At 36.6% G+C, this 23,578-nt stretch overlaps 1 protein-coding gene across 9 annotated transcripts in view; it reads right to left on the bottom strand.

Annotated features, from left to right (window-relative positions):
* The window catches only part of BRCC3 (BRCA1/BRCA2-containing complex subunit 3), a 62,274-nt gene that overhangs the window by 30,557 nt on the left and 8,139 nt on the right, over positions 1 to 23,578 (bottom strand). For 4 of the 9 annotated variants that reach the window (XM_007088963.3, XM_015540583.2, XM_042974455.1 and 1 more), the window contains 3 exons: positions 22,254 to 22,341; positions 19,207 to 19,295; positions 17,633 to 17,688 (listed from right to left, as the gene is read on the bottom strand). In XM_007088963.3, coding sequence (XP_007089025.2) covers positions 17,633 to 17,688; positions 19,207 to 19,295; positions 22,254 to 22,341 — 233 coding nt within the window. Of the gene's footprint in view, positions 1 to 1,842; positions 1,932 to 17,632; positions 17,689 to 19,206; positions 19,296 to 22,253; positions 22,342 to 23,578 lie in introns of all 9 variants that reach the window. The other 5 variants (XM_042974454.1, XM_042974451.1, XM_042974453.1 and 2 more) reach the window with 2 other exon arrangements.

Raw genomic sequence — 23,578 nt, 5'->3', positions numbered from 1 at the left:
GAGGATGTGTTTTGTCTCTTTTAAAGAGGAATTCTTTTTTTAATATTTAGTTTTGGAGGTGGGGGGGGGGGGGACAGACAGAATCCGAAGCAGGCACCAGGCTCTGAGCTATCAGCACAGAGCCCAACATGGGGCTAGAACTCACGAACTGTGAGATCATGACCTGAGCCGAAGTTGGATGCTTAACTGACTGAGCCACCCTGGTGCCACTCAAAAAGGATGTTTATTAATGCAAAGTATACAACTGATTACGTGTGTGTGTGTGTTTGAACTAAGCCCCCAAAGTGAAACCCATCATTATAAGCAATTAAACGTTAAAGTAACTCCCTCACAGTATTGTGTAACTTTAAGCTGTTCTCAACTGAAAAAAGGGATGAATAGAATGTTCATTTATTCTTTCAATTATGTAGTCATTCATTCATTGAATGTTTATTCTGCTCCTGGGTTATATTTTCTCCATTTCTGTCTAGGTTGTCTTTTTCCTTTCATGAATTCCTACATCCCTGATATTTCCTATCACAATGTTTATTCCTTACAGTCTCTGGTTGAATTCTGCAGCAGTCTTTACTACTCAGTGCGTGTGAGAATCTATGTAGCAGCAGGGACTACAGCTTTTACTTCTTGATTTGCCTCCAACACATCCTGTATAAAAGCAACTGCTCTAAATATCCTCTTTCTTAGTGCACAAAAGGCCTCATTTACAAAAAAGTTATATGTACTACCTAGAAGATTCCTTAAAAAGAAGGGGATCTTTTTTTAAAAACTTCCTTCCATTTGATGTTTAGAGTATCATGGTAAGCCTGAAAGCTTATCATTCTTCTTGGGCTATTTGGAGACCCTGTAAAATGGAACAACAAGACAGAAGATGCTTGTTTCCCCTAGTGACAACCATTTAGTGTCTACCTGTTTACTTCTGTGATGGAGAATTTAACTTTACTTAAGGTACTATTTTTGCAGTTTGTGCTTAGTTGCCAACCAAATGTAATTTTGACTGATACAACCTAATAAATTTTTATATACCCATTATGAACCTAAATAAAAACATTCTGATTGTTTGACTTTAATTTTGTGGCTATGAACATAGGGCTTAACCCAAGGAATCCATCCACATATAACTGAAGGACTGTATCCATGTATAAATGCTATAAAATGTGTGGAAAGGTTTTCAACTTTATTAGTGATCAACAAAATGCAAACTAAAGCCATTACTAAAGCAACACTACTATGCACTCACCAGAATGGCAAAAATAAATAAGACACACAGTACCAACTATTGGCAGGGATGTGGAAAAAGCAACTCTCCAATATTGTTGTTGGGAGTGAGACTTTGGGAAACTGTTGGTGTTATTTGTTAAAGCTGAACATATACGTATATGTTACACTCCTTAGTATGCACCCGACAGAAATACCAATACATAGCAGTACAAATGGTAAGAGCCTTTTAAAAACTGCAACTCTCTCCCAATAACAGAATGAATACACTGTGATATACTTATACAATGGAATACTTACACAGCATTGCTTCATGTAACAACATGGATGAATCTCATAAGCAACACCGGTTGAAAGAAACTAGACAGGGATGCCTGGGTGGCCCAGTCGATTGAGCATCCAACTCTTGATTTCAGCTCAGGTCATGATCCTAGGGTCATGGGATTGAGCCCTACATTGGGTTCCATATTGAACGTGGAGCCTGCTTAAGATTCTCTCTCTCCCTCTGTCTCTGTGACCTGCTTGCACACTCTCTCTCTCTAAAATAATAATTAAAAAGCTAGGCACAAAAGAGTACACATTGTATTATTCCATTTACAAACGATTCAAAAACAGGAGAAAATAACCTACCGTGTTAGAAGTCAAGATGGTAGAAACTCAGGATTCCAACAAAAGCGTGTGGCCACAGAGCCATGTTCTTATTTATTATGCTATATTGTCTTTCCAGAAAAGGGAAAAAAATCAACTCATTTTATAAATTAATAAAATAATCCTGAAACCAAAACCAGACAAGAGAAATCCAAGACAAGAATACTTTAGGCTACTCTCATTTATGGACATAGATGTAACATTTTAAGCCAAATATTAACAAACAGGATTTACTTTGTATCAAAAGAACAACACATCATGGTAAAGCGGGGCTTATAGCAGGAATGTGAAAACAGTTTGCTGTTTAAAAAGCTTTCAATGTAATTTTGCCTTTTTTGCATAATTGCTCTTTTGAGGAAAAAAAAAAAGCTTTCCATGTGAATCATTACCTTTACTAACTAAAGGGGAAAACAGCCTCATTATGAATTGAGGACATGACAAGCAGGCATTTGATTAAACTAGAGACATTCATGATTAAAAATTCTCAGCAAACTAGAAATTTCCTTAAGTTAATGAAGGAATAGAGGATGTCTACCACAAATTCATAACATCCACAGTTGACAGAACATCAGAAGTATTCGTGCTGGAGTTCAAAAAAACAGGGATGTTTGCCACTCGAGTCTGCCATTCAACTTTCACACATATGTCCATACCAATGAGAAAAGCAACAAAAATTATGGATTTAACGAGAACTACTATAGTATAGATTTGCTGGTTTTGCTGCCATGTATTGTCTCCTCCTTGTTCTGGAAATTGTACTGTGAAAACAGGATTCCCAAATCCTTTCTCCTTCAAGGTGAGGAAATGGCCTTAGATTAGGTTTCTAGTTCAGTTCCCCTTGAAACCTGAGAAAGCTTGACCATCAGGTGTGTGACTAAGTGGGCCTGGCTTCTGATAAAATGCCCGGGGTGGTCTCCTACACCTGGATTAGGAGGGTACAAGTCAGAGCCATGGCCGAAGCTCAAGTGCACACGCTTCTTGTTCGTTCCTGGACCCTGTCCCTGGCACGGGGACAGAATGGAGGGGTCCCTAATTGTGCACATGGGACTTCTAAGCCACAGTGGCTCCCACGCTCCCATCCCCACTCCATAAGCTCTCATAGCTTCACATTATTTTCCCAAAGTCACACACCTAGTTAAAGGTGGCTTCAGGACTCAAACAAGGCTGGCGGGCTTAAGGCCACATGCCCTCAGCCACTGCCTGTTCCCCAGGTTACTTTGTGGTCACAAATCAGTGTCATGTGAGGACAACTAGAGATCTTACTACAAGAGGTTAACTAAGTTAAGTTCCAGATGAAACCAAAATGATAAAACAAAAAACTTAACCCTATATTTATTGTCTTGGGGAACCATAATAATGTCTCTCTTTTAAAGAAGAGAGACAAAAGCCGTAAATAAAATAACAAAGTAGGTCTGGAGGTAAATATTTGCAACACACCTGACAGAGGATGAAATTTCCAAAACATATAAAGAAATCATGCAAATCAGCATGAAAAAAATGCAACAACTCTATAGAAAATGAAGCCAGGGATATGAATGGGCAACTCAGATGCGCACTCTATTTACTGTTAAGCTGTCAGATTGGCAAAAAATTAATGTGTGACATTTAGAATGGCCCTGTATGCCAGGTTTGAGCAAGTCTCAGTCTCTGAACTCATTTCCTCATCAGTAAAAGGGGGCACATGGTTGTTGGGAAAATTAGATGAGAGGAGGCACATGAAGAACCTGACTTTTGTCAATGTCTTCCCAGTATCTATGGTTTTTCTCCCCTAATCTGTTGATATAATGAAGTACATTACATTTAGATTTCCTGAAGCTGAAGGAACCGTGTATTTCCGGATTAAACTGAACTTGCTCGTTCTGTATTATTCCCTATTAACACTGTTATATTTGATTTGTTAATATTTTATTCTGAATTTTTACACCTATAAGTGATAGTGGTCAGTAGTTTCCTTTTTCTTCCTTTTGTTTTTAAATGTTTATTTTTGAGAGACAGTAAGAGAGAGAGACAGAGAGAGATAATGAGTGGGGGAGGGGCAGAGAGGGAGACACAGAATCTGAAGCAGGCTCCAAGCTCCGAGCTGTCAGCACAGAGCCCGACGTGGGGCTTGAACCCACACACTGTGAGATCATGACCTGAGCTGAAGTCGGACGCTTAACTGACTGAGCCAGGCACCCAGTAGTTTCCTTTTTCTATGCTACCTCTAATCAGGTTTTGGTGTTAAAACTATTCTAGTTATTTAAAAAATTAGGGAGCGTTTAACCTTTCTGCATGGTCTGGAAAGATGTGTAAATTGAATTAGAACCATCAATCCTTCAAAGGTTACTAAGAATTCAGCTGTAAATCCACATAAACCTGATGCCTTTTAAAATCATAGATCCTTAATCACCATTTTTGGTCTCAGGTCTGATAATCGCAGGAAATATGTTTCCTATTTTGAAATCAACTTTGGTATATTTTCCTAAGAAATCACCCATTTCCTTTGGATTTTCAAATTATTTGTCACAAATGTACTAATGACTTACAACTTTTTTTTCCTTTTGTCGTACAGTCAAAAGTGTAGGGAGTACAAAGAATTTTAACACATAGATTCCAGGAACCACTTTAATGAGCATACATTTTTCATCAACCACCCTAAAAAACTCCCTCATGGTATCCCTTTATACTCGTATCCTGCCCCCATCCATAAGCCCTTGCATTTTTTCTTGAATTTTGAGAGTTGTTTATACAGTCTAGACACAAGTCTATTGTCAGATATGTGATTTGCAAATATTTTCACTCATTCTGTAGTTACTCTTTTTATTCTCTTGAAAGTTTCTTTCACTCAGCAAGGTTTTTAACTTTGATGAAGTCTCATTTATCAAATTTTTCCTTTATGGAAAATACTTTTGGGTCCATGTATAAGTTGTTGGCAAACCGAACATGAGATTTTCTCTTTTCCTATAAAACTTTCATACTTCTATGTTTTCTATTTGGACCCATGATCCCTTTTTATATCAAGTTGGATATAAGGTTTAGATTGACATTATTTTGTAGACAGTAGTCTAATTGTCTAATGCCATTTGTGGAAAATGCTATCCTTTCTCCACTGAATAGCTTTTTTGGTTTTGTGTAACATCAATTGGCCATCCTTCTGTGGGTCTATTTCTGAACTGCATTCTGTGCCACTGATCTAGGTATTTATGCCTTAACCAGTACCAGTTATTGTAGCTTCATAGCAAGTCTTAAAATTGGGGAGTGCAATTACTCCAACTTTATTCTTCCATTTCAAAATTGTTTAAGTTATGTAAGTTCCTTTGCTTTTCCATATAAATTTTAGAGTCAATTTGTCTTTAAAGAAAAAACAATCTTGCTGAAATTTTGATTACTATTGTTCTTAATCTATAGGTTAATTTGAGAAATGAAATTTTTATTATGTTCAGTCTTCCAATCCATAAAGATGGTATGTATTTACATTTAATTAGGTTTTCTTTCATTTCCATCGTCGATGTTTTATGGTTTTCAGCATAAGCATTTGATACATGTTTTGATAAATTTATACATAACTATTTCATTTTTGGAAATATTATAAATGGTACCATTACAATTTTATTTCTAATTTTATATTACTAGCATATACAAACATGATTGATTTTATCCATTCACACTGTATTCTGTGACATCATTCACTTACTAGTTCTAGGAATTTCTTTGATTCCTTGGGGCTTTCTATGTAAACAACCATGACTTATGCAAATAGGGATTAATTTATTTATTCCTTTCCAGTCTATGCCTTGTATTTGTTGCATTATTGCACTGGTTAAGACTTCCAGTACAGAGAGTGGACTTTTCTCAGCACCATATTATTTCTACTCTACTTCTGTGACTACAATGACATGGCTCTGTTCTTTGTTTTAATTGAGGTAAAATTCAGAAAACATAAAATTCATCACTTTAACCATTTTTAAATGTGTGACTCAGTGACTTTTTGTACATTCACAATGTTGTTGCAACCATACCACTAATTCCATATTTTCATCACCCCAAAAAGAAAGCCCATACCTATCAAGCAGTCACTTCCTGTTATGGTCTAAATTGTGCCCCCGCCCTCCCCCTCATATGTTGAAGCCCTAATGACCAGGACCACAGAATGTGGCTATATTAGGAGAGAGACCTTTAAATGGTGATTAAAGTAACCATGGCCATTAAGTCAGGCCCTAATCCTGTCTGACCAGTGCCCTGATAAGAAGGGGAAATTTGGGCACACAAAATGACACCAAGAGTGTGTACACATAGAGGAAAGGTCAGGTGAGGACACAGTGAGAAGGCAGCCAGCCATCTGCAAGCCAAGGAGAAAATCAAACCTGCCAACATCTCTTGGACTCCTAGCCTCCGGAACTGTAAGAAAATACATCTCTGTTGTTTAATGCACCCAGCCTGTGATTTTTTTACGGCAGGGATAATGAATATATTCTGTTTGTCTCTCTTCTCTAATCTACTTTTTGTCTCTACAGATTTGCCTATTCTAGATATTTCGTACTATGTGGCTTTTTGTGTCAGGCTTCTTTCATTTAGCATGTATTCAGGGTTCATCCATATTACAGCACTTATCAGTACTTCATTCCTTTTTATAACCGAAAATTCCCATTGTGTGGATACACTACACTTTCTCTATCCATTTATCAGTTGATGGATGTGTGAGCTGTTTCTAATTTTTATTATGAAAACTGCTGCTATTCAGTATTCAAGTACAAGTTTTTTCTTTGAACACTTGTTTTCAATTCTTTGGTATAAACCTAAGAGTAGATTGCTAGGTCATATGTTAATTCTATATGTAAATTGTTGAGGAATCACCAAACTTTTCCACAACAATGCATCAGGGTTCCACTTTCTCCACAGTCCTGGTGACATGTTATTTTCCATTTAAAAAGTTATAGCTGACCTACTGGGTAGGAAATAGTATGTAATCATTATGGTTTTTATTTGTATTTCCCTAAAGACTAATGACATTGGGCAGCTTTTTATGTGTTTACTGGCCGTTCATATATCTCCCTTGGAAAAATGTCTACTCAAGTCCTTTGCCCATTTTAAAAAATTGACATGAAATTCATAGAACATAAAATTAACCATTTTAAAGTGAACAATTCAGGACTTAGTACATTCACAATTTTGTATGACCACAACCCCTAACTAGCTCCAAAACATGTCATCGCCCCAAAATAAAACACCATATTCATTAAATACCTGCTCCCCAGTCTTCCCTCCCTTCAGCACATGCCAACCACCAATTTTCTGTCTCTATGGATTTAGCTATTCTGAATACTTCATATAAATAAATAATAGGTAACCTTTTGTGTTTCACTTCTTTCACTTAGCATAATGTTTTCAAGATTCTTCCATGCTGTAACATGTTTCAGCACTTCATTCCTTTTCTATGGATGAGTAACATTCCATTGAATCTATCCATTCCTTTGAATGGATATACAGTTGACCCTTAAACAACATGGGTTTGAACTGTGTTGATACACTTATATAAGGATTTTTTTCTTATAAAAACACTACAGTATTATAAATGTATTTTCTCTTTCTTATGATTTTATTAACAATTTCTTTTCCGTAGCTTACTTTACTGTAAGAATACAGTATATAATATATATACATGTGTTAATTGACTTTATGTTATCAGTAAGATTTCTTGTCAATAGTAGGCTATTAGGAGTTAAGTTTTGGGGAATCAAAAGTTATACATGAATTTTTTACTGCACGGGGAGTTGGCACCCTTAATCCACATGCTGTTCAAGGGAAAACTGTACCGTATTTAGCTTATTCATTCATCCGTTGATGAACATTTGGGTTGTTTCCATCTCGTAGCTATTGTGAATACTGCTGCTATGAATATTCATGTCGATGCATATATTTGAGTGTACGCTTTTAATTCCTTTAGGTATGTACCTAGGAATACAATTACTCGGTCATAAGATAATTCTATTTTTAACTTTTTGAAAAACCACCAAACTTTTCCACAGTGGCCATATTTTATATTCTGACCAGCAACATCTGAAGGTTCCAATTTCTCCACACCTTTGCCAACTTATTTTCCATTTAAAAAATTATGCTCAACTTAGCCAAATGTGAGATGCTATCCCATTTTAGTCTTGATTTGCATTTTCCAAATGACTAATGATGTTGAACATTTTATCATGTACTTGCTAGCCATTTGTACATCCTCTTCAGAAAGGTCTTTTCAAATATTTTGCCCATTTTTAAGTTTGGTTATTTGTCATTTTGATGTTGAGTTGTAAGACTTCCTTACATACTCTGAATGGTAGAGCCATAATAGATATGACTTGCAAATATTTTCTCCTATTCTGTAGCTTGTCTTTTCACTTTCTTGATAATGTCTTTTGAGGCACAAGAGTTTTTAATTTTTTTCAATCCACTTGATGTTTTCTTTTGTTACTCATGCCTTTGGTGTCATATCTAAGATTTCATCTAAAATCTAATGTATTGATTTACCCCTATGTTTTCTATAAGTGTTTTATGGTTTCAGCTCTTCTATTTAGGTCATTGATCTATTTTAAGTTATTTTTTGTTTATACTAGATATGGATATCCAGTTGCCCCAGCACCACTTGTTGAACAGACTATTCTTTCCTCATCAAATGACATTGGCACCCTTATTGAAAATCAATTGGCCATAGGTATACAGGCTTACTTCTGGACTCTACTCTATTCCACTGATTTATAGGTCTATACTTATGCCAGATCTACAGTGTTTTGGTTACTGAAGCTTTGTAGCAAGTTTTGAAATCTGAAGTGTGATTCCTCCAACTCTGTTCTTTTTCAATATTATATAAATTTTAGGATCATCTCTTCCAATTTATGTAAAAAGGGCCATTAGAATTTTAATAGGTATTGTATTGAATATGTTGGTCTCTTTGGGAAGTATTGTCACCTTAATGATATTCAATCTTCCAGTCTATGAACATGGGATGCCTTTTGATTTATTCAGGTGTTCTTTAATTTCTTTCAGCAGTGTATTCTATTTTTAACTTTACAAGTCTCCCTCTTCCTTGGATAAATTTTGTCCTGAGTATTTTATTATTTTGGATGCTACTGTAAACGGAATTTTTTCCTTAATTTCCTTTTTGGATTGTTGCTTGCTGGTGTACAGAAATACGACTGATTTTTATATATTGATTTTGAACACTACAGCTTTCCTGAATTTTTTTATTATCTCTAATACCTTTGGGGGACTTGTATGGGATTGATTACATATATATATATGTATGTATATATATATATATATATATATATATATATATATATGATCAAGTCATCTTCAAATACAGATAGTTTTACTTCTTATTTCAACTTGGATGCCTTTTCTTTTGTTTGTCTTGGCTAGAACTACCAGTACAGTGGTGAATAGCAGTGGTGAAAGTGGGCAACTTTTCTTGTTCCTGATCTTAGAAAGTTTCGCTCTTTCACTACTGAGTAAAATGTTAGCTGTAGGCTTTTTGTTTTCTGAGAGAGAGAGAGAGAGAGAGAGAGAGAGAGAGAGAGAGAGAGAGAGAGAGAGAGAGAGAGAGAGAATCTTAAGCAGGTTCCATGCCCAGTACGGAGCCCAAGGCAGGGTTGAGCTCACCACCATGAGATCATGACCTGAGCTGAAATCAAGAGTCAGACATTCAACCGAATGAGCCACCCAATCACCCCTAGCTGTGAGTCTTCTTAAATGTCCATAAATATTGAGGAGTATCCTCTAAATTCCTAGTTTTTTGAGTGTTTTTATTATGAAACTGTGTTGGAATCTGTCAAATACCTTTTCTGCACCAACTGAGATAATCATGTGGGTTTTTTTCCTTCATATATATTAATTGACTTTATGTTAAAATTTGCTTGTAGGATACCTGGGTGGCTCAGTCAGTTAAGCAACTAACATTGGCTCAGGTCATGACCTCACGGTTGGTGGGTTCGAGCCCCACATTGGGCTCTCTACTGACAGTGCAGAGCCCACTTCAGATCCTCTGTCTCCCTCCCTCTGCCCCTCCCCTGCTTGTGCACATCCTTTCTCTTCTCTCTCAAAAATAAACATTAAAAAAACTTGCTTGTATGTCTGGGATAAATCCCACTTGGTCATGGTATATAATCCTTCTAATCTGCTGTTAGATTCAGTTTGCTAATACTTCCCTGAAAATTTTTGTATCTGTATTCAGAAGGAATATTGCTTTGTAATTTTTTTCTTTCTTTTTTATTGTGATATCTTTGTCTCGCTTTGGTATCAGGGTAATGCTGGACTCAAAGAATGAGTGAGAAGTACTCTCTCCTATTTTTTGGAAGACTTTGAGAAGGATTAGTGTTCATTCTTTTTCAGTGTGTGGCAGAATTAACCAGTGTAGTCATCTGGTCTTGGGAGTTTTCTTTCTCAGGAGGTTTTTGACTACTGATTCAATCTATTTTTTATAAGTCTGCTCTAGTTTTCTTTCTTTTTGAGCCAGTTTTGGCAATTTGTGTATTTCTAGGAATGTGTCCGTTTTATTTAGGCTATCTAATTTGTTGCCATGCAATTGTTCAGTTTTACCTTAGAATCCTTTTTATTTCTGGAAGGTCAGTAGTGGTAGCCTGCTTTTATTTCAGATTTTAGTTATTTGTGTTTTCTCTCATTTTTCTTTTTTCAGTCTAGCTAAAGATATGTCAATTTTGTTGATCTTTTCAAAGAACTTTTGGTTTATTTGATTTTATCTACTGTTTTTCTATTCCTTATCTTGTCTTCAACTTTAACATTTATGATTTCCTTCCTTCTAATTGCTTTGTATTTAGGTTACACTTTGTCCTTAAAGTGTAAAGTGAGGTTAATGACTTGAGGTATTTCTTATTGTTTTAATTTTAATTTTATTTTTTAAGTAATCTCTACACCTAAAATGGAGCTCAAACTCACAACCCCAAGATCAAGAGTCACATGCTCTACTGACTGAGTCAGCCAGGAATTCCTGGCTGATTTCTTTTTTATTATACAGCTATACATTTCCTTCTCAGTACTGCTTTTTGTGCATCCCATACATTTTGGTATGCTGTGATTTTCTTTTCAAAGTATTTTCTAATTTCTTTGCAATGTTTTCTTTATCCCATTGGTTGCTTAAGAATATTTAATTTCCAAATATATGTGAAATTTCCACATTTCCTTATGTAGCTGATTTCAGATTTCATTCTATTTTTGTAGAAGATGCTTTGTATGATTTCAATCTTTTACAATGTATTGAGACTTGCTTTGTCGACTAACATGCAGTTTAACTGTGGAGAGCATCCCATGTGTACTTGAAAAGAATGTGTTTTCAGCTACTATTTGGTGGAGTATTCTACATAGGTCTGTCAGGTGTAGTTGGTTTATAGTGTTGTTCAAGTGTTCTGTTTCATTATTTTTTTTTTCTGGTTGTTCTATTGCTGAGCCATCTACTTCTCCCTTTAGTTCTGTCAATGTTTACATGATATATTTTGGGACCCTTTTGTCAGGTGTATATACATTTATAATTGTTTTATCATCTTGTTGGACTGACACTTTTATTGTTATGTAATGTCCTCCTTTGTCTCATTACAATTATCTTAAAGTCTACTTTGTCTGATATTAGCAAAGGTACTCCAGCTCTCTTTGATTACTACTATTTGCATATATAGTTTCCCATTCTTTTACTTTCAAACTACTTTTGCCTTTGGATCTAAAGTGAGTCATCTGTAGATAGTTATTTTTCTTTTATCCATTCTGACAACTGTTGTCTTTCAATTGGAGAGTTTATTTATATTTATACTTAGCATAATTATTAAGAGTTCTGCCATTTTGCTATTTGTTTTCTATATGTCATGTATTTTTTTGCTCCTCAATACCTCCATTACTGCCTTCTTTTGTATTAGAAAGACATTTCCTCAATGGTTGCCCTGGAAATTACAATTAACCTATTTTCTGACAACGTAATTGAAATCAATACCAACTTAAGTTTCAATCATATACACATTGCTCTTATCTAGCTCCATTCCCATCCTTTTATGTTATTATTAAAAATTATTAAAAATTCTTTATACATATTGTCTATCAACTGATTAGTAAATGTTGCTTTATGTAATTACCTTTTAAATCCTATAGGGATAAAAACAGAGGTTTCAAAGTGAAAATTAATACATTAATACTGATGTTTATATCAAACTATGTAGTTATCTTTCGGCTATTCTTTATTTCTTTGTGTGGATTCAAGTTACTGTCAAGTGTCCTTTCATTTTACTTTATTTTACTGTTTAATTTAAATCCAAGTTAGTTAACCTTTAAGTGTTCTTTTATTTTAGCCTGAAGGCCTCACTTGAGCAATTCCTATAAGGCAGACCTACTAGTAAAAATACTCTGTTTTTGTTTACCTGGGAATGTCAATTTCTCTTTCACTTTAAGAGGATAATTTTGCCAGAGACAGAATTCTTACTTGGTAGTTTTGTTGTTTTTTTTTTTTTTTCTATCAGCATATTAGACTATGTCATCCCACTACCTTCTGGCCTCCCTGGTTTCTGATGATAAATTGCCTCTCAATCTTATTAAGAATCCCTTGTATGGGGCACCTGGGTGGCTCAGTCAGTTATGTATCCAACTTCAGCTCAGGTCATGATCTCAGGGTTTATGGGTTTGAGCCCCACGTCGGGCTCTGTGCTGACGGCTCGGAACCTAGAGCCTGCTTCAGATTCTGTGTCTCCCTCTCTCTCTCTGCCCCTCCCTTGCTCATGCTCTGTCTCTCTCTCTCTCTCTCTCTCTCAAAAAATAAACATTAACATTTTTTTTAAAAAAGAATCCCTTGTATGTAAGAGTCACTTCTCTCTTGCTTTCCAGATTCTCTCTTTGCCTTTGGCTTCCAACACTTTGATTATAATATGTCTCAATGCCAATCTCCTTGAGTTTTTCCTGTTTGGAATCCTTTGAGACTCTTAAGTGTGTAGATTCATGCTTTTTATTAAATTTGGGAAGTTTTTGACCATTTTTCCTTCATGTATATTTTCTGCTCCTTTCTCTCATCTTGTTCTGAGACTCCTATTTGAGTATATTTATAATGTTTTAAGGTGTCCCGTGGGTCTCTTAGGCTCTGTTCAATTTTCTTCATTCTTTTTACTTTCTGCTCCTCAGACAGTAATCTCAATTGATTCTTTCTTTTTGTCTTCTCAAATCTGCTATGGAACCTATTGAATTTTTCATTTCAGTTATTGTACTTCTCATTCCAGAACTCCTATTTGGTTCCTCTTTATAATTTATCTCATCATCAATATTCTGTTTGATATCCTCTGACATTCTCATGGTTTCCTTTAGTTCTTTGTACATGGTTTCCTTTTAGCTTTTTGACGATATTTTAAACAGTTGATTAAAAATCTTTTTGTCTAGTAAATCTAATGTCTGGGTTTCCTTCAGGAATGTTTTTATTAATTCCTTTTTTTCCTGTTTATGGCCCAAAATTTGTTTCTTTGAATGCCTTTTTTGTTTTTAAAACTGGACGTTTTGAATATTATAATGTGGTAACTGTGGAAATCAGATTCTACACCCTCCCCAGGGTTTATTGTTGCTGCTTATTTTATCTTATTTTGTGTGTTTAATAACTTTCTTGAAGTAATTTTACACGATCTTTGTTATGTGTAGCCACTGAGACTTCTGTCCTGTTAGCTTAGTGGACATCGAGTGACTCAACAGAGATTTCCTTAAATGTGAGACTGTGATGTTTTTCCTTAAGCATTTGCCTGGTTCCTATAAAGCTTTGATTAGTTTCTACAGTTCCAATAAAGTTGATTCTGACAGCTTTTGCCAGATTATTTGCTGCTTTCGTGGAGAACATTTGAAGTTTCCTACTCTGCCATTTTTGTTGATATCATTCTCTCTATTCACTTTAGTCAATATCTTTTTCTTCTCTTATTCAGACTGGATAGTTTCTACTGATCTATCATCAATGTTTACTCTTTCCTCTATCATCTCCATTGTGCTATCAAGTGCATCCAGTGAGTCTTATATTTCAGCGACTGCTTGCTTCTTTAGGTCTTGCATTTGTTTGCTGAGACTTTCTACTTAAACATTTGTTGCAGAAGTTGTGATTTTCAAAAACATTTTTATACTAGTTGCTTTAAAGTGTTTACCAGATCAATCCTACATCACTGTCATCTCAGTGTTGACATCTGTTGATTATCATTTTCTATCCAAGTTGAGGCTTTTGTGGTTCTTCACATGCCAAATAATTCTGAATTGCATCCTGCGTATTTTGAATATTTTTTAAATGATACACTGGGTCTTGTTTATAGTCTACAGAGAATGTTGTTTTTGTTTTAGCAGGGCACCTGCCTAGTTAAGTTCGGGTTGAAATTTCCACAGTGGGCTGTGGTTCCAACGTCAGTTCAATTTTCAGAGCCTTTCTAGTGCTCTTCAGGTCTTTCCTGCATGTTTGCCACCCAGTGGTTAGCATGGGACCAATGTGGTGGTCTACCAGTTAATCCAGTTTTCATTTATGCTAATTAAGATCAGGTCCATGCACACATGGCTCACGAGTGGGCCCAGAAATTTATAAACAACTTTATGAAGTTGGCTTTAACATACTCCTACCTTTGTGTAATTTCCTGGAAGCTACCCTTTTGGTCTTCCTGCCAGAAATTTGGGACTCTAGTTACTCCCCTTTTGTGCTCTTCCACAATTGGCACTCAGTATACACAAAATACCTAGTAAGTAGGCTTCCATTCTTAAGCCAAAATCATCATCATCATCATCATCATCATTAGCAGCAATAGCAGCAGCAGCAGCAGTAGCAGCAGCAAGAATTCTCCTAATAGAAGAAACTGTCTGGGATTGTGGTAATTGTTAAAATTGATATCCCAGAGCAAGATACCTAAAAGTGATCCACCAGAAAAATGGCTGGCTCTGAACCCACTCACCCTAAAATGAAGCTTCCTATTGACAAGCTAAGGCCACAAATAATGAGCTATCACTCATGTTATGTTGCCTTGTTATTAAAAGAGGATGAAAAGCAAGATTTAAAAATATAAATCATAAAATGTTTATAGAATATATCAAATATAATAAAAAATAAACAGAAACTGAAAAAACAAAAAAAAACAGAAGAAAATTTAACACTTCAATATATCAATAAAGCAAGAATAGGATACTGTGAAATAGGGATAACCACTAAATAAAGAAAAATCTCTCAGAAGTTAAAAATATTAAATTGCTAAAATGCAAGGGTTGGAAGATAAAATCGCAAATATACCTGAGAAATCAGAACAACAAAAAAAGAGAAAATAGGAATTAAAAGAGTTCTTTTGACAATCTAGGAGCTTTAGTATCTGACTAATAGGGGAAGGAATTATCAAAGAATAGAGAAAGGAAGTCATAGGAGAGGAAGCTGTTAAGGTATCTCCTTATGTTGGGGCTTCAAGTCCATGAGAGAGGAGGAATACATTGCATAAATGAAGGTGAACATTAATCACGAATAGAAGGATTCATGCCCTGATTCCCAAAACCAGTATGAGACCAGGAAGTCTCCTTTCCCTATAGCATAAGTGCATTTACTTCTCTTTCCCAATACTTCAAATGCCATCTAGAGTCAAAATGGAGAGAAAGAGAAGTAACTGAAAGAATGAGAAATTATCCCCCAAAGACTGATTTACACTTGAAGAAATTTTAAATTATGGGATGGCACTGAATTGTAAATAATATTTTCTCCTCCCAGGAACTGGGTATACATGGTTATATCTGGGGATACAACAGAAAACAATAGGAGAGAACTTCCCCTACTTGCAGGACAAGTACTGCCTGACTGACAGTGTCCAACAGTTTGAATCATAGAATATCCACACTCTGGATATATCACAGAAAATTCCACAACATCAAGAATACAGAAGCTCCTAAAAGCTGTCAGAGAAAAAAAAAAGTCCCCTGTAAAAGAACAAGCATTACACTGGCAAAAGACTCAAATGCATACCTTTCTTAGAAAGAGTGAGCCAAGAAAGATGACATGAAATCCAGACAACAATGGATCTCACCAAGGAGAATAATGAACAAAAGTCCCAGGATAAGCCTTGGCTAAGGTAGGAAGATGGAGGGCTTCAGGGAATAATCCTAGCAAAAGCAGGGATTCCAAAGATTTTTATATTAGTCCTAACAAATTGGAACTCAGTGAGGTGTTAAAGGCAGAAAAATTAGGAGGGAAGCCATTCAAAAATCCATGAAAAAGCAAAAAACTATACAAGAAAGGAAATGGAATCATACTACTTTGCATCGCTTGGTTGTACATGGAAGAATATTTACATAATCATAATAATATAGACACTTTATTTTATACTCTTAGAGTCAACAGTAGAGAAAGCACAGAAAATGCAATTATGGTTACAACACAGAACATAGATGTTTGCAACTGTGAAAATACAAAGGTTTATGGTAAAACTACAAGTAACAATAGGGAGCCAAAAGATATTGTCTATTGTTGACAGAGTAAATAAAGGGACAAACTTCATGATTAGAATAGTAACCAACAGAAGAACAAAAAGTAGTAATATGACTACATTGGGGAAAATGGAAATGGGGCTAAATCCTCACTTGTGACTGCAAGATAACTTAATAAGAACAGATAATATCTAATAGTAATAAATCAAGAAAGAGTATGAAAAGCATATTATTTAGATATATCAAAACAAACATCAAGACTAAAAACAAAATTAGGAGAAAGTGGCTCCTTCTCAGGAGGGAGACTATTATAATAAGTTCTTCTGTACCATTTGATATTTTTATGCATATGCATCTATTACTTTGATAAAAAAATGGTAATTAAATTTTCTTGACTAAGTAACACTTCTGTATGCTAAGTGAAGGGTCCAATGAAGTCTCCTTCATTCCCACTTCCTCTTTGCTGAGGTGACTGACATGTTTCCTTCCAGATATCTGATATATTTACAAGCAAGTGCGCTGGTGTATATATACTCCTCTCCCATACCCTTACACAAGTAGTGGCAGGCTCTCCATGCTATTCTTGTACCTTATCTTTTTTGTTTAATAATGTATATTGCAGATATTTCTGTATTACTCCTGACCTTCCTCATATTTGTTAACGGCTTATTATTCCATTATTTAGATGCATCATAATTTATTTCCTTGGTTCCATACTTACATCTACTTTGTCCAATTCTTTGCTCTTTCAAACAATGCTATAACAACACGTTGACAAATGTAAGAAAAAAAATGTAAGACTGTCTACTTCTGTCTCCCAATTAGATGATGAACTTGGCTTCCATCTCTGCATCCTCAGTGTGTACCACGGTGCTTGGCATATAGTACATATTGTATTAAGATTTGCTAATTCAGGCTGAATTGAATTAAAATGAGGAACTAACCTATGCAAGCATTTAAATAAAATACTGTAATTCTGAAAGCAAGTTTATGGCTTTCAGCAAAGACAAGAAATCTATAATAGTTTGCATACTCAGTCTTTGTTTTACAATTTACAAGAGGAAGGAAAAGTAGTAACTCATTTTCGAATAACTTCAGGAAAGGAAAAGTGGGACAGGGCTCTCATGATGTAATTGCAATGAAGAGACTTTTTATATGATCCTAGCATTCTAGATCCCTAAAACCCAAGATGCCAAAGAGATTCTAACACCTCACAGAGATGTTAATGGGTATAAGTAGATTTATAGAATTATTAGTGTCTTATTAGTGAGAGAAATAAAATTAAACTAAACAATCAATTCCCCGGAATGAAAATTAACCCACCAATACATACATACATGTTTGTGATACTTACTCTGAGCTCTTTTGGGCCTGTATGGATTGAAAGCAAGTGTAGAGTACCCGGCCAGTCTAAAAACAAAAGAAAAAGGAAGAGAAAGAAACAGAAAGATCACACAGAAAAAGGATTAATATTGAAACAGGTATAGCAATTTAGTAGATTCAAACCTAAAACTCCTATCCTTACATGAGCGGTATCCACAGACCCTCAGAAGAGGAGCGTTAACGGCTTTCCGAAGATGGAATATGCCATCGATCAATTTCTATACAGGATCGTGTACTCAGTCAACATGAACATGAACATGCATTCATGTGACAGCAGAGAACTACTTATAAACATGAGAACCAAGAAACGGAAAACTAGAGCACTCAAACTGCTTTGTTGGAAGCTGACAAACTTATTCAACTATTTATAATGACAACAAATAAATTTATGATGACAAAGCCAAAGTCATTTCATATGAAGTATAAAGTTCAAGTTACTTTAATGTTTCTGGAAAAGAGTGATTTTATGAAGAATATTCATTATTAATACAGATTCTGACAATGTAATTAATATACTAAAGGACACAACACATTTGATAGTCTTGGCAAAATTCATTCCTACAATATTAAATAGTAATTTTCTTTTTGTTTGAACTGACACATGGTCAAGCCTATGAATCTAAAATTCAAAAAGAAACACTCTAGACAGACTAGCAAGACTAGCCACTGACTGAGCTTCTCTGAGCTTGGCTCATCCATACACATAATAATAGTCCTCATAGACCTATTGTCAAGGTTAGAGCATGTTTATGTAAAACACCTAACAAGCAGGCACCATACAATAGGTGATAAATGGCAGCATTTGTTACTATTATTAGCCATGGACATGTTTGCAGAATCTGGCCACTTTTCATTACCTCCACTCCTACCCCCATGGGCAAACCTCCATCACCTCTTGCCTAGACTACTACAGCATCTTCCTACCTGGTCTCACAGACGACATGGATTCCACACTCCCTCCCTCCCCCTGCACCGCCCACACCCACCATCCAGTCAACTATCAACACAGTAGCCAGAGAGATCCCATTACAACATAAAGTCACCCCCTAGTGGCTTCCCAACTCAGAGTGAAATCAAAGGCCTCTTAAGATCTGGCCCCATTATCTTTCAGACTTCACTGCAGAATGACCGAATGAGTCACTATCCAAACCAGGACACTTCCAAGAAGGAAAGGTGTGAACTAAATAGGAGACTGGGATCGTGGGGTCAAACTGGGACTGACAGAGGCAAACTGGAACATATGGTCATGGTCTTCCTCACTCTGCTGCAGCCACACTGACTTCCTTGATGTCCCCTGAACATGCCGCACTCACCTCAGGGTCTTTGCACTGGCTATTTCCTCTGCCTGGAACGCTCTTCCCCCAAGAAATCCACAAGACTTGCTCCCTCACTTTCTTCAGGTCCTGACTCAATGACCCTTCTCATTGAAACCTTCCCTGGCCACCCTATTAAAATTGCAAAAAGATTTTTCTCTATTCTGTGTGTGTGTTTTTACACACACACTTGCACACACACACACACACACACACACACACACACAAATACCTTTGTGTTTTTATCTTCTATGAAGCAGGAAAAAATAAGTCCTACAAAGCCTTGATCCATCATCTGGTACATAGCTTGTGTGCGAACATCTGCGAATAAAGATAAAAATCTGCTGTCAATAAACTGTATCTCACAAATATGAAGATTTAAAGATAATGGTAGCACACAGTCCTCTCAAGATTCAGAACACTTTACTAGGTGAGTGAAGAGTACTCTAGGAAGTTTGCAATTAAATAAGAGAAATTAGATTAATGACTCTTCAATTAGCCCCCCAAAAGTTGATAATCTCTTCCAGGGGACTCAGAGAGAAAGAAAAGCCCCGGAAAAAGGCAAAGTCTCCTGGAATAATCCTTTTGATGGACATCTTCTAGGGAAGTGAATGTATTAAACTTGACAGTAAAGAATGGAAGTGTAGAACTATTATGGAGGAAATTCTTACAGGCATAATTCTTATGAAGGATACAAAACATTAGGTATTGGGGCACCTGGGTGGCTCAGTCGGTTAATTGTCCAACTTCGCCTCAGGTCATAATCTCATGGTTTGTAAGATTGAGCCCCACGTTGGGCTGTGAGTTGATAGCTCAGAGCCTGCTTAGGACTCTCTCTCTGCCCCTTTCCTGCTCTCTCTCTCTCAAAATAAATAAACATTTTTAAAACTTTGCTGGTGCAAATGTTCTATATTTCTTCTTTATTGTTGTTACTCTTTGTTTTCCCTTTAGCACTTTAACTGTTTTTTCCCCACAAAATCATAAGGCCCAAACCAGCAGAAACTGTCACTATATTGTTCCATTCAGGTATCCTATAAATTTGTTGAATAATCATTTATGTAATAACCATTCTAACCTACTGGAACTTTAATTATACTAACTACCTTATCATAAAACACATTAAAATTCTTCACACACACACACACACACACACACCCTTGTCACCTCCCTCTCTCTACCTCTTAACAAAAAAACATTTTCATTTCACTCCTTCTCACTTGTCATTCTTGAATGTAGCTTGAAATATTTTTCCCACTGAACATACTTACCATACATACTTTAAATCATCACTCATTTTTTTCCAGGACTTGCTAACACAGGACACCTGCTTGACTTAATTCTTGAACAACCATTTGGAGATGACCTATACATCTTTGTATCTACACAATTCCTTAGGCTCTGGAATTACACAACAATCTAGTCATCATGAACACCAGTTTAGTTGGGAGATGATTTTTTTCTTTAGTTTTACCTATAGTTTTGTGACCTCAATGTTCTTGTAAATCCTTCCAATGCTGTCTGCCATTCAACTTTAAATATTTACTCATGCTCTCTCCATGTTGAGTTCTATGGATAAATGCTTTGGTATCTTTGTTATCGTGCTGAGCATGGGACAGAATGACTTATACATGATTTCATATACTACTCTGATAACATGTTCCCCTTTTCTGCAGTGACAAAACTGTGGCACAGGGAAGATCTCTTAAGTAGTCTCTCAACTGGTGACTGAAAGGAGAGTCTAACAGACTTGCCCCCTAACAGAATCCAAAGCTGCTGTTCCCAACTCTCCTGGTGTGATAACTCTCTGACCTTCCCATCTGCGGTTTAGAAAGAAAATTAACACTCTTAAAAGCATCTTTGAGCATAGACTTTATTCCGTTTTGTTATTTATTCCTTTTTCTTACCCAGTTAGATATTATTATTTTCAAGATAAGATCTCAATGCTCTAGTCTCCAAATTTACTTTGTGTTAAAGTCTTTTCATTTGGTTCCTTAATCATTTTCACTATTTAGCTGATTTTTTTGTTCAGTTACATTCTGCAATACCCTTGTTTTCCTAACTGCCTTTTGTAAAGATGTCACATGCTCTTACTGCTACATTGCAAATGCCTCCCTAGGTTCTTGTTTAACAGCTTGGATCTGTTGCCCCTGAGGGGAAAACTCAATCATTCTCTGAATTCTGAACACCTTTTGGGTGTTCCAGTTCAGAGACTGATAGTTTTTTCCCTAAGCTCTTAGAGTTTCTTTTTTTTACCAGAAAATTTTCCATTCTAACTTATTACCATAGTGACAATATTATTCAGGAATATATACTCTCTAACCTTTCCTTCATTAATGGTTGGTACTTCTTCCTTTCTGGCTGATGGTACTACCATGGGAGAAATTAGAAGCAAATCTGATTTTAGTGTTAATGGGTGGCAGGAAAATAGCAATTATTTTTGAGTAGAAGTTAGATAAAATCAAACACTGAATTTATTCAGTGATATTACGGTTTTACAGGACTACATTTATAGCCATGAAAACAACCTTTGGGGCACCTGGGTTACTTAGTCGGTTCACTGTCCAGCTCTTGATTTTGGCTCAGGTCATGATCTCATGGTTTGTGGGCTCGAGCCCCATGTCAGGCTCTGATCTGACAGCATGGAGCCTGCTTGGGATTCATATTCTCTCTCTCTCTCTCTCTCTCTGTCTCTCCTTCCCCCCACCTCAAAATAAATAAATAAAACCTTAAAAAAAAGAGTCAGGTAGACACCAAAAATCACCATGACTCAGGAAAAGCAGTAAAAAAAAGAGATAAGAATTCTGTTACATTACACTGATTAGAGGGATGAGGAGGCAGGTTGAGAGCCCCAACAGCTAGGATGGAATACGTGTTAAACCTCAATTTTGTAACTTTCACACCTGACACCTTTGAGTATTCCAAATGGGAGGGTACTGGACAGTGGTATTCAGCAATCAGCAATTTTCAGTTACAATTTAAAATTTTTTGAGGTATCAGCCAATTGTCAGGTTTTAGTTAGTTGTGGTTTCATGAATACAGTCAAAATGGAGTACTGAAATTTTAGCTCTGCCAAAAACAATACGACGGGGTGCCTGGGTGGCTCAGTCAGTTGAGCATCTGACTCTTGATTTGGGCTCACGTCATGATCCCAGGGTCATGGACAAGGGCAGCTGTTTAAGGATAAAGTATGGTTTAAAATAACTGTAGTTCATGTAATGGAGAAGGAAAGGTGATACTGATTGCTAAAGACAATAAACACTGCAAGCCCATAATACTTACCAACATGTGAAGGCCAAACAGTTATATGGGGATGGGAATGATACCAGCCCACAACTCTCATGGGGCGACCTGTTAGTTCAGCCAACCTGTGTGTCTGTCAAGGTATTTTCAACTTGTGGGAACAAAATTTGTGATGCTTATGGGCTCAGAAAGCATTCTGAGGTTTAAAATAAACCTAGTCCAATTTAATATCAATAAAAGAATGAAATAAGGTCAATGCCCAGAATTTCTCAGACCTCCCGTTTAAAGCCAAAAGTATTTTTTTTTAAAAATAGAATCAGGGGGCACCTGGCTGGCTCCATTGGTTGACTGTCCGACTCTTGATTTTGGCTCAGGTCATCACCTCATGGTTTGGGAGTTTGAGCCCTGCGTTGGGCTCTACATTGACAGCGGGGAGCCTACTTGGGATTCTCTCTACCCCTCTCTCTTGGCCCCTCCTGCGCTCTCACTCAAAATAAATAAATAAACTTAAAAAAAAATAGAATTGGGGCACCTAGGTAGTTCAGTCAGTTAAGCGTCCAACTCTTGATTTTGGCTCAGATCATGGTCTCACAGTTTGTGAGTTCAAGCCCTGCATTGGGCTCTGGACTGACAGCGTGGATGGAGCCTGCTTGGGATTCTCTCTCTCCCTGTCTTTGCCCCTCCCCTGCACCCTCACTCTCCCTCTCTCAAAAATAAATAAATAAACTTTAAAAATAGAATCAATTTGGGGCACCTGGCTGGCTCAGTCCCTAGAGCACACAACTCTTGATCCCAGGGTTGTGAGTTCAAGCCCCAAGTCAAGTGTACAGATTACTTTAAAAATAAGTACATAAAGGGCACCTGGGTGGCTCACTCAGTTGAGCATCTGACTTCGGCTCAGGTCATGATCTCATAGCTTGTGAGTTCGAGCCCCGCATCGCGCTCTGTGCTGACAGCTCAGAGCCTGGAGCCTGCTTCAGATTCTGTGTCTCCCTCTCTCTCTGCCATTCCCATCTCAAGCTCTGTCTCTCACTCTCTCTCAAAAAAATAAACATTTTAAAAAATTGTTAAAAAAAATAAGTACATAAAGGGGCGCCTGGGTGGCTCAGTCGGTTGAGCATCCGACTTCAGCTCAGGTCATGATCTCGCAGTCCGAGTTCAAGCCCTGCATTGGGCTCTGTGCTGACAGCTCAGAACCTGGAACCTGCTTCGGATTCTGTGTCCCCCTCTGTCTCTGCCCCTCCCCTGCTTGTGCTCTGTCTCTCTGTCTCCCAAAAAATGAATAAACATTAAAAATTTTTTAATAAATAAAGTAAATAAATAAGGAGCACCTGGGTGGCTCAGTTGGTTAAGTTCCAACTCTT

Source organism: Panthera tigris, chromosome X (assembly GCF_018350195.1).
Source record: "Panthera tigris isolate Pti1 chromosome X, P.tigris_Pti1_mat1.1, whole genome shotgun sequence".
Taxonomy (NCBI): domain Eukaryota; kingdom Metazoa; phylum Chordata; class Mammalia; order Carnivora; family Felidae; genus Panthera; species Panthera tigris.
The sequence above is the reverse complement of the archived record's forward strand: the minus strand, read 5'-3'. Positions and strand labels throughout refer to the sequence as shown.